The sequence below is a fragment of the Salvelinus alpinus genome, chromosome 7, assembly GCF_045679555.1.
Source record: "Salvelinus alpinus chromosome 7, SLU_Salpinus.1, whole genome shotgun sequence".
Lineage (NCBI taxonomy): Eukaryota > Metazoa > Chordata > Actinopteri > Salmoniformes > Salmonidae > Salvelinus > Salvelinus alpinus.
Window position 1 is genome coordinate 29,168,614 of NC_092092.1, and position 18,050 is coordinate 29,186,663.

Below are 18,050 nucleotides of genomic sequence, written 5' to 3' on the forward strand. Positions count from 1 at the left end.
CAAAAGAATAATGAAATTAATTACATAAAAATGTTTCAGCTTATTTTTATCGTATGTAAAGAATCCAAGCAGTACATCTCTCCACAATAGTGTAAAATCTTCATAAATGTGTTCAATTATAAATCTACTGATGTCTTGCCACAGTTTTCTTACGTGTATACAATGCCAAAAAAGATGCAACACTGTTTCTGGATGGTCATTACAAAAGGAGCAATTTGAGTTGATGTTTTCCTTAAACTTCTTCATATAGTGGTTGGCAGGATAATATTTATGAATAATTGTAAAGGAAACCTCCTTATCTTCAGTATATTTTTGGTATTCATAGGTTGCGCCTCCGTCACTCGGTCGCGTCATGCCATTGTTATGAACGTTCTCAAGCCGCCCTCTATCGGCGGTGCCATAGTGGTGATAAACGACAGTGACACAGAAACAACTGATTAGCATGCTAGCTGTTAGGTGATGTCTTACTATGGTCGTGAATTTGCCTAAATTATTAGATAGTCGTAATTCAGCTGCCTTTTTATTTTGCCCAACATACGCCATTTCGGGACGATTTGTGTTTTGCCATTTTAGGCCAAGCGGAACCAGAACGAGCTAACGTTACTGTAGCCAGCTCGTAAACATTGGAGACAAAACAACACTAAAAAACCTGATTTAACAACAAGCTGAAATATGGATCAAAATTACACCTTGTATCCTGTTAAACTGTACGTTTACGACCTGTCTAACGGAATGGCTCGCCAGTTGAGCCCCCTCATGCTAGGTAAGATGCTAGTTAGTTATCTTTGGTTGTACTATTTTGTAAATGTTGTTTTTTTGTTAACAATAATAAATCAATACAAATGTACACGGGGAACACAAGTACGCTTAAGCAATAAGGCATGAGGGGGTGTAGTATATGGCCAACATTGATGTGAATGGGGGTGTGTTTGGCCCTTCTGTTCCTGTAGTCCATGATCAGCTCCTTTTGTCTTGCTCACGTTAAGGGACTGACCCCCCTCCCTATAGGCTGTCTTGTCGGTAATCAGGCCTACCACTGTTGTCATCAGCAAACTTAATGATGGTGTTGGAGTCGTGCTTGGCCACGCAGTCGTGGGTGAACAGGGAGTACAGGAGGGGACTAAGCACGCACCCCTGAGTGGCCCTCGTGTTGAAGATCAGCGTGGCAGATGTGTTGTTGCCTACCCTTACCACCTGGGGGTGGCCCGTCAGGAAGTCCAGGGTCCAGTTGCAGAGGGAGGTGTTTAGTCCCAGGGTCCTTAGCTTAGTGATGAGCTTTGTGGGCACTATGGTGTTGAACGCTGTTCTGTAGTCAATGAACAGCATTCTCACATAGGTGTTCCTTTGTCCTAGTGGGAAAGGGCAGTGTGGAGTGCGATTGAGATTGCGTCATCTGTGGATCTGTTGTGGTACGTGAATTCGAGTGGGTCTAGGGTTTCTGGGATGATGGTGCTGTGAGCCATAACCGCCTTTCAAAGCACTTCATGGCTACCGATGTGAGTGCTACGGGGCGGTGGTCATTTAGGCAGGTTACCTTTGCATTCTTGGGTACCGGGACTATGGTGGTCTGCTTAAAACATGTAGTTATTACAGATTTGGTCTGGGAAAGGTTGAAAATGTCAGTGAAGACACTTGCCAGTTGGTCCATGCATGGCCTGAGTACACTTCCTGATAATCCGTCTGGCCCCGCGGTCTTGTGAATGTTGACCTGTTTAAAGGTCATACTCACATCGGCTACAGAGAGCGGAACAGCTGGTGCTCTCATGCATGCTTCAATGTTGCTTGCCTCAATACGAGCATGAAAGGCATTTAGTTTGTCTGATATGTTCACGTCATTGGGCAGCTCGTGGCTGGATTTCCCTTTGTAGTCCGTAATAGTTTGTAAGCCCTGCCACATCCGACGAGTGTCAGAAGCAGTGTAGTAGGATTCAATCTCAGTCCTGTATTGACGCTTTGCCTGTTTGATGGTTCGTCTGAGGGCATAGCGGGATTTCTTATAAGCAAAAAAGTGTTAAAAAAATCTAAATATATTTTATATTTAAGATTCTTCAATGTAGCCACCCTTTGCCTTGATGACAGCTTTGCACACTCTTTGCATTCTCAAAACCAGCTTCACCTGGAATGCTTTTCCAACAGTCGTGAAGGAGTTCCCACATATGCTGAGCACTTGTTGGCTGCTTTTCCTTCACTCTGCGGGCCAAGTCATCCCCAAAAAAGTAGGGACGTGGATCAGAAAATCATTAAGTATCTAGTGTGACCACCATTTGTCTCATGCAGCGCGACAGATCTCCTTTGCATAGAGTTGATCAGGCTGTTGATTGTGGCCTATAGAATGGCCTCCCACTCCTATTCAATGGCTGTGCGAAGTTGCTGGATATTTGCGGGAACTGGAACACGCTGTCGTACACGTCTATCCAGAGCATCCTACACATGCTCAATGGGTGACATGTCTGGTGAGAATGCAGGCCATGGAAGAACTGGTATATTTTCAGCTTCCAGGAATTGTGTACAGATCCTTGCGACATGAGGCCGTACATTATCATGCTGAAACATGAGGTGATGGCGGCGGATTAATGGCACGACTAAGGGCCTCAGTATCTTGCCACGGTATCTCTGTGCATTCAAATTGTCATCGATAAAATACAATTGTGTTTGTTGTAGCTTATACCTGCCCGTACCATAACCCCACAACCACCATGGGGCACTCTGTTCACATTAACATCAGCAAACCGCTCGCCCACACATCTGCCATCTGCCTGGTACAGTTGAAACCCGAATTCATCTGTGAAGAGCACACTTCTCCAGCGTGCCAATGGCCATCGAAGTTGAGCACTTGCCCGCTGAAGTCGGTTACGATGCGGAACTTCAGACAGGTCAAGAGCCTGGTGAAGACAACGAGCATGCAAATGAGCTTCCCTGAGACAGTTTCTGACAGTTAATGCTGAAATTCTTTGGTTGTGCAAACCTACAGTTTTATCAGCTGTCCGGGTGGCTGATCTTTGACGATCCTGCAGGTGAAGAAGCCAGATGTGGAGGTCCTGGGCTGGCGTGGTTATATAACTTCTATTCCAACCAAAGCTTGTATATACAAGGAATAAAAATATAAATGCAACATGTAAAGTGTTAGTCCCATGTTTCATGAGCTGAAATAAAAGGTTCTGCGGTTCTGAGGCCGGTTGGACGTACTGCCAAATTCTCTAAAACGTCTTTGGTAGAGAAATTTTAATGTAATTCTCTGGAAACAGCTCTGGTGGACATACCTGCAGTCATCATGCCAATTGCACGCTCCCTCAACTTTAGACATCTGTGGCATTGTGTTGTGGGACAACTGCACATTTTAGTGGCCTTTTACTGTCCTCAGCACAAGGTGCACCTGTGTAATGATCATGCTGTTTAATCAACTTCTTGATATGCCACACCTGTCAGGCGGATGGATTATCTTGGCAAAGGAGAAATGCTCACTAACATGGATGTAAAACAAATTTGTGCACCAAATTTGAGAGAAATAAGCTTTTTGTGAGCATGGTAAATGTGTGTGACCTTTTATTTCAGCTCATGAAACATGGGACCAACACTTTACATGTTGCATTTATATTTTTATTCCTTGTATATACAAGCTTTGGTTGGAATAGAAGTTTTATTATCTGCGGAAATTGATGCCACACTGAACAAGGAGCAAATATCTTTGGTGATGGGAGAGCTGGGACTCTAAAAACACGGCACTTCGATACAAGTGACTATTTGTAGCAGGGATGAGGAGAGACTGAGAATGCAATTTAGGCCCATGGGCTGAACTTATTATTTACTCCTAGCTCTCATTCACAAAATTAACATATAAACTATTTTCTTCTATTCACAGGGAAACAGCTTGATGGAATATGGTGAGTAAATTATGTATTCTTTGATTTAAGTTCTTATTTTTTGTAAGGACAAAGCTCAAGTTTATGTACACCTATCATTTCATAACTGGATGTTGTAAAATATGTTGAGTATTCTCTACATGAATGTCATGATAGGGATATTTTTCCCCCCAGTGTTTTTAAGTCTGTTAATTGAGAATCACGCTTTATGTGAAACGAAACAGTAACATATTCCTCTCAGGCACACTGCTATTGTTGTCCATGGAGAGGAGTTCTTCTATGGGGGAGAGGGCATCGCAAACTGCCCACCTGTAAGACAACGTTTTATTCTATTCCTTCCTACAATTAACTAGACCTGAGTTGTCTACAGAAGTCTTAAGTTAGAGTTACACCAAACATAGATGTTGTGATACTCAACAAATCCTGGGGCAGTAAAAGCTGCAAATACAGGGCCATTGGAGGACAACTGAGCAAGCAGGGGACATGACTAAGCTGTTTGAGTGTTTCAGGGTGGGACGTCCCTGGGAGAACCCAACTCCATAATAGACCTGGGCATCACAGAAGTGACTGAGGAAATCTTTATGGAGTACCTGTCTACACTGGGAGAGTCCACGTACAGGTGAGGCTGAGGCACCTGGTGTATCTTAACTCCACTGGGATATGTGTGTATGTATGTACAGTGCCTTTGCAAAGTATTCAGACCCCTTGACTTTTTCCACGTTTTGTTACGTTACAGCCTCATTCTAAAATGGATTAAACCCTTCTTTTTTTTTACTCAGCAAACTACACACAATACCCCATGATGACAAAGCAAGAATAGGTTTTTAGAAATATTTGCTAATTTATTAAAAATAAAAACTGAAATACCTTATTTACATAAGGGAAAGGGGGATACATAGTCAGTTGTCCAACTGAATGTATTCAACTGAAATGTCTTCCGCATTTAACCCAACCCCTCTGAATAAGTATTCAGACCCTTCGCTATGAGACTCGCAATTGAGCTCAGATGCATCCTGTTTCCATTGATCATCCTTGAGATGTTTCTACAACTTGATTGAAGTCCACCTGTGGTAAATTTGATTGATTGGACATGATTTGGAAAGGCACACACCTGTCTATATAAGGTCACAGTGCATGTCAGCTCAAAAACCAAGCCATGAGGTCGAAGGAATTGTCCGTAGAGGTCCGAGACAGGATTGTGTCGAGGCACAGATCTGGGGAAGGGTACCAAAACATTTCTGCAGCATTGAAGGTCCCCAAGAACACAGTGACCTCCATCATTCTTAAATGGAAGAAGTTTGGAACCACCAAGAATCTTCCTAGAGCTGGCCGCCCGGCCAAACTGAGCAATCGGGGGAGAAGGGCCTTGGTCATGGAGGTGTGTAAATATGGGAGAACCTTCCAGAAGGACAACTATCTCTGCAGCACTCCACCAATCAGGCCTTTATGGTAGAGTGGCAAGACGGAAGCCACTCCTCAGTAAAAGGCACATGACAGCCCACTTGGTGTTTTCCAAAAGTCACCTAAAGGACTCAGACCATGAGAAACAAGATTATCTGGTCAAATGAAACCAAGATTGAACTCTTTGGCTTGAATGCCAAGTGTCACGTCTGGAGGAAACCTGGCACCATCCCTACGGTGAAGCATGGTGGTGTTAGCATCATGCTGTGTGGATGTTTTTCAGCGGAAGGGACTGGGAGACTAGTCAGGATCTAGGCAAAGATGAACGGCGTAAAAGTACAGAGAGATTCTTGATGAAAACCTGCTCCAGAGCGCTCAGGACATCCGACTGGGGCGAAAGTTCACCTTCCAACAGGACGACAACCCTAAGCACACAGCCAAGACAACGCAGGAGTGACTTTGGGAAAAGTCTCTGAATGTCCTTGAGTGGCCCAGCCAGAGCCCGGACTTGAACCCGATCTAACATCTCTGGAGAGACCTGAAAATAGCTGTGCAGCAACACTTGAGAGGATCTGCAGAGAAGAATGGGAAAACTTCCCAAATACAGGTGTGCCAAGCTTGTAGCGTCATACCCAAGAAGACTGGAGGCTGTAATTGCTGCCAAAGGTGCTTCAACAAAGTACTGAGTAAAGGGTCTGAATACTTAGATAAATGTGATATTTTATTTGTTTATTTTTAATACATTTGCAAAATAAATTAACCTGTTTTTGCTTTGTCATTATGGGGTATTGTGTGTAGATTGAGAGAAGGAAAAAAAACAATTTAATCAATTTTTGAATAAGGCTGTAATTAACAATGTGGGAAAAGTCAAGAGGTCTGAATACTTTCTGAATGCACTGTATGTGTGTACTGTAGGTATGTATAGATGGAGATGTGCAGTTGGATACCGACGAGATCTTTTTATCTCTCTCGAGCGCTCTCCCTCACTGTATCCACACTATATTTACTCTGTCCCTATCTTTGCTTCTTTCTCTCATTCACTGTCTTTCTACCTACTCACCCCCCCCCCCCCCCCTCTCTCTCTCACACACTGTAGGGGGAACCAGTACCATCTGTTTGAGTGGAACTGTAACACGTTCAGTAACGAAGTGGCCCAGTTCCTCACCGGCAGCAAGATCCCTGCCCACATCACAGACCTGCCGGCTGAAGTGCTGTCCACGTGAGTTACCCCTCTCTTCCCTCCCTCGTCTCTCTAGCAACAAGAACCTATTGTCAGACATAATGAGTGTAGTGTGGGAGCGTGGCACAACGACAGTGCTGCAGTCTTCCAAGCACATATTGTCCATGAGCGACATTGGTATGAATTCCAGGCCTGACACCTTTGTGCGGGTTCTCCTCTACCTGTCCCCCTATATATCCTCAACCTGTCCCCCTATATATCCTCAACCTGTCCCCCTATATATCCTCAACCTGTCCCCCTATATATCCTCAACCTGTCCCCCTATATATCCTCTACCTGTCCCCCTATATCTCCTCTACCTGTCCCCCTATATCTCCTCTTCCTGTCCACCTATATCTCCTCTACCTGTCCCCCTATATCTCCTCTACCTGTCCCCCTATATCTCCTCTACCTGTCCCCCTATATCTACTCTACCTGCCCCCCTATATGTACTCTACCTGCCCCCCTATATCTCCTCTACCTGTCCCCCTATATCTCCTCTACCTGCCCCCCTATATCTCCTCTACCTGTCCCCCTATATCTACGTTCAATGCTGTCTGAATAAAGAATAAAATACATAAGGATGACAAGTCTCCATTCACATATTGAGTCTGTTCCTGGAAAAACACTAATACAGTTGAAGTCGGAAGTTTACATACACCTTAGCCAAATACATTTAAACTCAGTTTTTCCCCATTCCTGACATTTAATCCTAGTAAAAATTCCCTGTCTTAGGTCAGTTAGGATCACCACTTTATTTTAAGAATGTGAAATGTCAGAGTAATAGCAGAGAGAATGATTTATTTCAGCTTTTATTTCTTTCATCACATTCCCCGTGGGTCAGAAGTTTACATACACTCAATTAGTATTTGGTAGCATTGCCTTTAAATTGTTTCACTTGGGTCAAACGTTTCAGGTAGCCTTCCACAAGCTTCCCACAATAAGTTGGGTGAATTTTGGCCCATTCTTCCTGACAGAGCTGGTGTAACTGAGTCAGGTTTGTAGGCCTCCTTGTTCGCACACGCTTTTTCAGTTCTGCCCACAAATTTTCTATGGGATTGAGGTCAGGGCTTTGTGATGGCCACTCCAATACCTTGACTTTGTTGTCCTTAAGCCATTTGGCCACAACTTTGGAAGTATGCTTGGGGTCATTGTCCATTTGGAAGACCCATTTGCGACCAAGCTTTAACTTCCTGACTGATGACTTGAGATGTTGCTTCAATATATCCACATAATTTTCTTACCTCATGATGCCATCTATTTTGTGAAGTGCACCAGTCCCTCCTGCAGCAAAGCACCCCCACAACATGATGCTGCCACCCCCGTGCTTCACGGTTGGGATGGTGTTCTTTGGCTTGCAAGGCTCCCCCTTTTTCCTCCAAACATAACGACGGTCATTATGGCCAAACAGTTCTATTTTTGTTTCATCAGACCAGAGGACATTTCTCCAAAAAGTACGATCTTTGTCCCCATGTGCAGTTGCAAACCGTAGTCTGGCTTTTTTATGGCGGTTTTGGAGCAGTGGTTTCTTCCTTGCTGAGCGGCCTTTCAGGTTATTTCGATATAGGACTCCTTTTACTGTGGATATAGATACTTTTGTACCTGTTTCCTCCAGCATCTTCACAAGGTCCTTTGCTTTTGTTCTGGGATTGGTTTGCACTTTTCGCACCAAAGTACGTTCATCTCTAGGAGACAGAACGTGTCTCCTTCCTGAGCGGTATGATGGCTGCGTGGTCCCATGGTGTTTATACTTGCATACTATTGTTTGTACAGATGAACGTGGTACCTTCAGGAGTTTGGAAATTGCTCCCAAGGATGAACCAGACTTGTGAAGGTCTACAATTCTTTTCTGAGGTCTTGGCTGATTTCTTTTGATTTTCCCATGATGTCAAGCAAAGAAGCACTGAGTGTGAAGGAAGGCCTTGAAATACATCCACAGGTGCACCTCCAATTGACTCAGGCTAATTTACATAATTTATCAGAAGCTTCTAAAGCCATGACAATTTTCTGGAATTTTCCAAGCTGTTTAAAGGCACAGTCAACTTAGTGTATGTAAACTTCTGACCCACTGGAATTGTGATACAGTGAAATAATCTGTCTGTAAACAATTGTTAGAAAAATTACTTTTGTCATGCATAAAGTAGATGTCCTAACCGACTTGCCAAACCTATAGTTTGTCAACAAGACATTTGTGGAGTGGTTGAAAAACAAGTTTTAATGACTCCAACCTAAGTGTATGAAAACTTCCGACTTCAACTGTAGCTGTACAGGACGGTTGCTCTCCAGGAACAGGGTTGGACAGCCCTGGTGTTGACCTTTTTACTTTTTCCACATTTTGTTACGTTACAGCCTTATTCTAAAAAAGATTTAGTCATTTTTCCCCCTCATCAATCTACACACAATACCCCATAATGACAAAGTAAAAACAGGTTTATAGATATTTTTGCAAATGTATAAACACATTTACTCAGTACTTTGTTGAAGCGCCTTTTGCAGCGATTACAGCCTCCAGTCGTCTTGGGTATGACGCTACAAGCTTGGCACTTCTGTATTTGGGGAGTTTCTCCCATTTTTCTGCAAATCGTCTCAAGCTCTGTCAGGTTGGATGGGGAGGGTCGTTGCACAGCTATTTTCAGGTCTCTCCAGATATGTTCGATCGGGTTCAAGTCCGGGTTCTGGCTGGGCCACTCAAGGACATTCAGAGACTTTTCCTGAAGCCATTCCTGTGTTGTCTTGGCTGTGTGCTTAGGGTTGTTGTCCTGCTGGAATGTCAACCTTTGCCCCAGTCTGGGTCCTTAGTGCTCTGGAGCAGGTTTTCATCAAGGATCTCTGTACTTAGCTCTGTTCATGCTAACACCACCATGCTTCACCGTAGGGATGGTGCCAGGTTTCCTCCAGACGTGACGCTTGGCATTCAGCCTAAAGAGTTCAATCTTGGTTTCATCAGACCAGAGAATCTTCTTTCTCATTGTCTGAGAGTCCTTTAGGTGCCTTTTGGCAAACTCCAAGAGGGCTGTCATGTGCCTTTTTACTGAGGAGTGGCTTCCGTCTGGCCACTACCATAAAGGCCTGATTAGTGGACTGCTGCAGAGATGGTTGTCCTTCTGGAAGATTCTCCCCTCTCCACAGAGGAACTCTGGGGCTCTGTCAAAGTGACCATCGGGTTCTTGGTCACGTCCCTGACCAAGGCCCTTCTCTCTTGATTGCTCCGTTTGACCGAGCGGCCAGCTCTTGGAAGAGTCTTAGTGGTTCCAAACTTCTTCCATTTAATAATGAGAGATGTCACTGTGTTCTTGGGGACCTTCAAAGCTGCAGAAATGTTTTTGTACCCTTCCCCAGATCTGTGCCTCGACACAATTCTGTCTCGGAGCTCTACGGACAATTCCTTCGACCGCATGGCTTGGTTTTTGCTCTGACATGCATTGTCAACTGTGGGACCTTATATAGACAGGTGTGTGCCTTTCCAAATCATGTCCAATCAATCAAATTTACCACAGGTGGACTCCAAGTTGTAGAAACATCTCAATGATGATCAAAAGAAACAGGATGCACCAGAGCTCAATTTCGAGTCTCATAGCAAAGAGTCTGAATACGTATGTAAAATAGGTATTTCAGTAGTTTTTTTTATGAATTTACCCAAAATTCTAAAAACCTGTTTTCACTTTGCCATTATGGGGTATTGTATGTAGATTGATGAGATTTTAAAGAAAAATGTAATCCATTTTAGAATAAGGCTGTAACATAACAAAATGTGTAAAAAGTCAAGGGGTCTGAATACCCTCCGAATGCACTGCATGTGCCAAATTTTACACTTAACCAGTGCTTAATTTGAGCCGGATCCTGCCGGAACAGGATCCGACACCTCTCCGTTTTGGACTGTTTTGTTCCGGTACCTCTTGCGGCATTGAAAATTAATTTTCACTTTTTGCAATGTACAAACTATAATAAAAGTGATCAGAGTTCATTCGAGTTGCCTCTTCGTTAATTATTCTGCCAGCACAAAAAAAACGTTACGTGAAAAAGTTGATTTTCAGCCCGGGCCTAATATTCTAAGAGTTGATTTGGGTTGGGGTGGCCCAGGCTTATAGTTTGCGCAACACTGAGATCAACGTTTGGCCATGGCTGTGTGTGAAGCACGCCAGTATCTCTCACATAACTAGAATGAGATTCACTTTCTATGACCTCTCTCCCTCTCTGCTCTGATACACATGAGCTTGCAACTCTCATCTCTCCAGCCTTGCACTTCATAATTTATTGCCTTTATAGAATCATAGCCACACAAAGGGTTCTGAAGGAACTGCAGCCCCCCCTGATAAATTGAAATACATAGGCCAAAATTATAAAATTACTTCTCTGTTTAAAAAAAAAAAAAGTTGCGTAGCTGTGGATTGTAGCCCAATAACCAGGAATAGCCTACAGTTGGGAACGCAAGGCAAATCTGTTGGTGAAAAAACAGCATGCAGATAAAACAGGCCTTTCGCAATATTTCAAATACAATCGAGGGAAAACAGAGGTTGGAAAACAAATTACTCCTGCTGAAGAGTGAAAGACTCTATGCTGTAGGCTACCAAAATATTAGATCAACTTCCAAATATTGTTTTACAAAGAGAGAGAGAAAGGCTTTTGGCACGAGCTCATCGGCCATCACCAGTGATTGAACTGCTCATCATTGGGTGAGTCAGTGAAACTGGAGAGCATTTTTAGGATTATCATTTCCTCCTCATATTTTAGCCTACAATATGTGTCTCCACACGCCTAGGCTATTGATGGATTCAAGTCAAGGTTGTTTTTATTGATCTCAGTTCGTCAGTGTCAAAGTAGCCTTTCATTTTGATCATTTGTGTTGTATTAAAAAAGATTCTGCCAAAGTCTCCAGTCCATGTAAAATGATGTAGAATTGCATGAAATAGCACATTTTCTCCCCGGACCGTAGGCTATTAAAACATGTCCCCACCTGTGCAACTAATGTAAGTGACTCTACTGCTCTATGCCACTACGCACATGCTTTGATATGCATGCAATGCTTTATAAAAAAGATGTATAATATATATTTTTATTTTTATTTTTTTCTCTCTAATGTGCTCCGGTACCGCATCACTTCCCAGGTCACCTCGCACTCACTTTTTACAAATTAAGCACTGCACTTACTGTATGTTTCAAGTTAAATTAAGTTTGTTGGAATGTATGATATAAATAAGGAAAGCTTGTTCAAAACATAACTCACTGTGTGGATTCTAATTTGTGCTGTGTTCCACTCTGTCACCCGCAGGCCTTTCGGCCAGGCGCTACGTCCGCTTCTGGACTCCATCAATATTGCACCTCAGGGGGGCAACACCTTCAATGGACATTATGGCCAGAGATAGACCGATAACACAGGTGCACAGAGTAATATATTAACCGATCAGTCAGTCTGTGTGGGGGGGGTGGGAGATCTGCAGCTCTGGACCTTTGTAAGTCCCTTACTGATGTACGTCAGTCAGTCAGTCAGTGGGCCAGGCAGCAACCTAACCCAACCTGACCTCTTTAATACCTTAAAGGCCCAGTGCAGTCAAAAAAGTGATTTTCCTGTTTTTTTATATATATTTCCACACTATGAGGTGTGAATAATACAGTGAAATTTATGATGCCCTTTTAGTGTAGGAGCTGTTTGAAAAGACCGCTGGAAATTTCAGCGTATTTTGGTGGGATGGCATTTTGGCCTTTCATGTTGACATCACCACGTGGTAAATTAGTTAATAGACCAATAAGAAAGAGTTCCAAAACGCTCTGCCAATATCAGCACATTTTCAGGTTTCCCCTCCCCACCCAGACCACTCCCAGACAGTCCTAGCAAAATTATTTATTGAGAAGTTGCTCTTTGCTAAGAAGCTTTTTTGTTTTGTTTTTTTGACTCATTTAAAATAATCACAATAAGGTACTTAATTGTTCCCCAGAAATGATTTGATATTGAGATAAAAACAGCTGCATCTGACCTTTTACCCCAGCCCAGCCTGACACTCCCCAGACTTAACATGATCCTACCTAACTTACCCCTTTTCCACTATAAACTTGGCCTGCGATCTGTGTGTGTATTTTAGTATGTCTATGGATATAAAGCTGGTATTAGGCCGTAAGTGTATGATAAGATATATATTTATTCTACTCTCCATAGGAGCCCATGATCAGCTGAATGTAAAACTAGGGAGCTGCAAGGTTTCTATCTAGAGCCAGAGCTGCAGCGCTTTCCTGCACAGGGGTGGGTAGGGTGTCCTTTTACCTTCCTGTTATAAGTAATTAAGTAAGCTATTTTTGTGTTTTCATTGTTTTGTTCTTGTTTAATTACCATGACATGACTGCATTGACACTCCAGAGAGGTAGAGAGAAGGGATAGAGAAGATGAGAAGAGAAACAAACAATGTTTGAGATTTTAGCTGAAGACGTGATAAAAACTATACAAATTCTGACTTGCACTTGTCTTTATATTGTGAACTTGCGTATTCACTTATCTTCGTATCAACTTCCAACTGTCTGGTGTCAAGGTTTATCCCTTGAAAACATTGTTACACACAAGCACACACACTCAAGATCATCAAGCTATGACCTCGTGTGACCTGTACAGACGTGCTCAAATTTGTTGGGACCCCTCCACAAAAAACGAAGAATGCACAATTTTCTCTGACAAAAGTAATTGGCGTCCACTGTTGTTTATTCCATATTTAATAGAGGTAGTTTGGCCCACTCTTCCTGAGCCAACTGCTCCAGCTGTCACAGGTTTGATGGGTGCCTTCTCCAGACTGCAAGTTTCAGCTCTTTCCATAGATGTTCGATAGGATTCCGATCAGGACTCATAGAAGAGCACTTCAGAATAGTCCAATGTTTTGTTCTTATCCATTCTTGGGTGCGTTTAGCTGTGTGTTTTGGGTCATTATCCTGTTGGAGGACCTATGACCTGCGACTGAGACAGAGCTTTCTGACACTGGGCAGTACGTTTCGCTCCAGAATGCCTTGATAGCCTTGAGATTTCATTGTGCCCTGCACAGATTCAAGGCACCCTGTGCCAGGCGCAGCAAAACAGCCCCAAAACATAACCGAGCCTCCTCCATGTTTCACTGTAGGTATGTTGTTATTTTCTTTGAAAGCTTCATGTTTTCGTCTGTGAACATAGAGCTGATGTGACTTGGCAAAAAGCTCCAGTTTTGGAGGACATTCTCTCAGGATTGTGGCTTGTCATTATGCATTTTAGAAAATTCCAGTCCGGCTTTTTTGTGTTTTTCTTTCAAAAGTCCTCCTGGGTCTACTTCCATGGAGCCCATTTTCGCTCAAAAAACGACGGATGGTGCGATCAGAAACTGATGTACCTTCACCTTGGAGTTCAGCTTGTATCTCTTTGGCAGTTATCCTTGGTTCTTTTTCTACCATTCGCACTCTCCTTCTGTTCAATCTGGGGTCGATTTTCCTCTTGTGGCCGCGCCCAGTGAGGTTGGCTACAGATCCATGGACCTTAAACTTAATATAATTTGCGACTGTTGTCACAGGAACATCAAGCTGCTTGGAGATGGTCTTGTAGCCTTTACCATTACCATACTTGTCTATTATTTTCTTTCTGATCTCCTCAGACAAATCTCTCCTTTGCTTTCTCTGGTCCATGTTCAGTATGGTGCACACAATGATACCAAACAGCACAGTGACTACTTTTCTCCATTTAAATAGGCTGAATGACTGATTACAAGATTGGAGACGTGTGATACTAATTAAAGAAACAAATTAATTTGAAATATCACTATAATCCAGTTATTTATTATATTTTCTAAGGGGTACCAACAAATGTGTCCAGGCCATTTTAGAACATCTTTGTAGAATAAGCAATAATTAATATTTTCACAGCTTCTTTGCTTTATTCTATGACATACCAAAGGCATGCAAGTATACAGCTTTTAATTTAGTCACTTTTCATGAGGAATGAAGTATTATTTCAATGAGCTGTAAGGGCACCAACTAATTTGAGCACGTCTGTATGTAGGATTTTACAGTAATACACTGAACAACTGCATTTTCCAGAATTGGTATACTTATACCTTTCAAATTAGCAGGAATGCACCATATCTAGGCATTTTCTAAGATTGGAATGTTGTTGAGAGTCTCTGTACTGTTTTCTTGCAATTAGTGTGCAGCCTAATGTTGTTCCAGCATAGGAAATCACTCTCCATATCAAGAGTTATGCCAACCGCCATTCACTTTTTTCATGATATCAAGTGTCTGTGATTTTGTTGCCATTATTTGTTTTAATCGGTTTATTTATTTTAATATTATATACACAAGACTGTCTTTGTAAGTTACATACTTTAATTTATTACCTAATGTTATTATGAGCATACATATCGTTATTAGAATTATTGTATTATCAAGATTTAATATATTCGGTAATTCACATTTGGTATTGAGTCAAAGTTGTGATACCCCAAAAATGTCCATCCTTACTCTGTCCACTATTGTTGATGTAAAGATCCTGTTTCTTTTTAACGAAACTCTTGCCTCTGCTTGATTAAAGACAACTTTTCTCTAAGTATGGTTGTGTATGTGTCTTTTTGTGTTAACACTCTTAAGGCAGATGGAGGATGTTCCACGGTGAAATACACACCAAAGTGCAGTATGCTACCAGCCTCTGACTATGGTTATTTTTGTACAGGTAGTTTATTAAACAAATACTTATTCACCCAGAAATATCCCTTCAGCCAGTGATTAGTGGGAGACCATACTACATTATATGATGGTGTGTAACAGGTATTCCCAAACTGGGGTACAATGCGTCGGGGGTACGCCAAATAAAAATGTGATTCATGTGTTTTATTTTTTTATTTCACCTTTATTTAACCAGGTAGGCTAGTTGAGAACAAGTTCTCATTTACAACTGCGACCTGGCCAAGATAAAGCAAAGCACTGCGACCTGGCCAAGATAAAGTAGGGCAGTGTGACAAAAAACAACACGGAGTTACACGTGGGATAAACAAAAGTACAGTCAATAACACAATAGAAAGATCTATATACAGTGTGTGCAAATGGAGTAAGGCAATAAATAGGCCATAGTAGTGGAGTAATTACAATTTAGCAAATTAACACTGGTGTGATAGATGTGCAGATGATGATGTGCAAGTAGAAATACTGGTGTGCAAAAGAGCAAAAAATAAAGTTTTTTAAAAAGTAAATAAAAACAATATGGGGATGAGGTAGGTAGTTGGATGGGCTATTTACAGATGGGCTGTGTACAGCTGCAGTGATCGGTAAGCTGCTCAGATAGCTGATGCTTAAATTTAGTGAGGGAGATATGTCTCCAACTTCAGCAATTTCTGCAATTCGTTCCAGTCATTGGCAGCAGAGAACTGGAAGGAAAGGTGGCCAAAGAGGTGTTGGCTTTGGGGATGACCAGTGAGATATACCTGCTGGTGCGTGTGCTACGGGTGGGTGTTGCTATGGTGACCAGTGAGCTGAGAAAAGGCGGAGCTTTACCTAGCAAAGACTTATAGATGACCTGGAGCCAGTGGGTTTGGCGACGAGTATGTAGCCAGGGCCAGCCGACGAGAGCATACAGGTCGCAGTGGTGGGTGGTATATGGGGCTTTGGTGACAAAACGGATCATGTTGGTATAACGACGAGTTTCTCACACGACTGGCCTATTTGGGTGATGTTTTTTCCCTCCTGAATGATCTGAATCTAGGATTACAGAGACTCTCCGCAACTATATTCAATGTGCTGGACAAAGTTGAGGCTATGATTAAGAAGTTGGAGCTCTTCTCTGCATTAACAAGGACAACACACAGGTCTTTCCATCATTGTATGATTTTTTGTGTGCAAATGAACTCAAGCTTACGGACAATGTCAAATGTGATGTAGCAAAGCACCTGAGTGAGTTGGGTGTGCATTTACGCAGGGACTTTCCCAAAACAGATGACGCAAACAACTGGACTCGTTATCCCTTTCATGCCTCCAGCCCACTTACTGATATCTGAACAAGAGAGCCTCGTCAAAATTGCAACAAGCGGTTCTGTGAAAATTGAATTTAATCAGAAGCCACTTATAGATTTCTGGATTGGGCTGCGCTCAGAGTATCCTGCCTTGGCAAGTCGTGCTGTTAAGACACTGATGCCCTTTGCAACCACGTACCTATGTGAGAGTGGATTCTCGGCCCTCACTAGCATGAAAACTAAATACAGGCACAGACTGTGTGTGAAAATGATTTAAGACTCCAATACAACCCAGCACTGCAGAGTTACGTGCATCCTTTCAAGCACACCCTTCTCATTAACCTGTGGTGAGTTATTCACAATTTCCGATTAACAAATAAGGTTTTATATGTAAGATGGTTAAATAAAGAGCAAAATTATTGATTATTATTATATCATTATTTGTGCCCTGGTCCTATAAGAGCTCGTTGTCACTTCCCACAAGCTGGGTTGTGACAAAAACTTACACTCATTCTTAAGTTTAATAAATGTATCGTATAGTGTGTGTGTGTGGCAGGCTTACAATGATGGCAAAAAACAACATTTGAGAGTACGCTGACCCTGGTGCTAGAGGGGGTATGCAGCTGGAGGTTGAATGTTTGAAGGGGTACGGGACTAGAAAAAGTTTGGGAACCACTGGTGTGTAAGATACTTATTGAGTGATACTGGTAAGTGCTTTTGGTGAATAATGCCCAGAATGTCCACATGGTGGGGATGTTGGTTTTCTAGTTTCAGATTTTCTAATTTCCTGTCTCGAGTCCACTCTGGACAACACTTTACCAACGATTTGTTATACCCAAGACAGACCACAGCCTCTTTCCAATGCGAGCAAATTAATCATAGTGGTCAGAACTAGCAAGAAAGAGGGTAGAGCCAAGCACAAGCTAGCGAGATCTTATTTGTGCATTCTAGCATGTATTTGCATATTTCCTTTAGGGAACGCCTACTATGTGATGTGCACGTGTGCAATAACTAAATTCGCCCTTGCACTCCAAAACAAAAAAATATATAGAAACTCTGACAAAGGGTAAAGTCTAAAAAACGTATTCCACTCTGCTCGTAAAAAAATCAATCTCGTCCATCTTCTCCAACTGCTGGTCACTGGACTTCCTCTCATCACCATATTTGGTGGTGAGTGGAAATACCAACCGGATGCTTCAGATTTATACATCGGTCAAACATCTGGCTTATTGTTCTGTGACATTACTCTACACACACATGTCAGGGAACACAGAATTGAGGGGGAAAAAACAATAACCTGTGTGAAAAATGTGAGCAGCTTGAGGGTGTGTAGACTCCTCGTAGCTTTTGTGAGCAAGGAGTCTTCTTAGGAGCAATGCTTTATTTTCTTCCCTCCCTCTTTCTTTTGTCAGCTGTGACAAATGAATAGAGCTATAAACATGAAACACACCAGTGTTTTTTTATATTTTTTTTATCAAGTTATACAAATAACACTTAAGAAGGTCTCTTTTGAGAGAGACATTTAAACCTCTTGAAATAGTTCCATAATATTTCATCTTCATCTGAAAAGTCAATGTTAACAAAAACTTAAACAGTCCTCAACAAAGAACATTTCCATATACAGCATGTACA

At 42.2% G+C, this 18,050-nt stretch overlaps 1 protein-coding gene across 1 annotated transcript; it reads left to right on the top strand.

Annotated features, from left to right (window-relative positions):
- Positions 1–390: 390 nt before the first annotated feature.
- LOC139580162 (desumoylating isopeptidase 1-like) lies at positions 391–11,978 on the top strand. Its single transcript, XM_071408710.1, has 6 exons — positions 391–763; positions 3,860–3,881; positions 4,102–4,171; positions 4,370–4,479; positions 6,358–6,480; positions 11,750–11,978. Exons 1-6 carry the CDS (start codon positions 673–675, stop codon positions 11,841–11,843), a joined length of 510 nt encoding a protein of 169 aa, XP_071264811.1. The 5' UTR covers positions 391–672; the 3' UTR covers positions 11,844–11,978.
- The last annotated feature ends 6,072 nt before the right edge of the window (positions 11,979–18,050 follow it).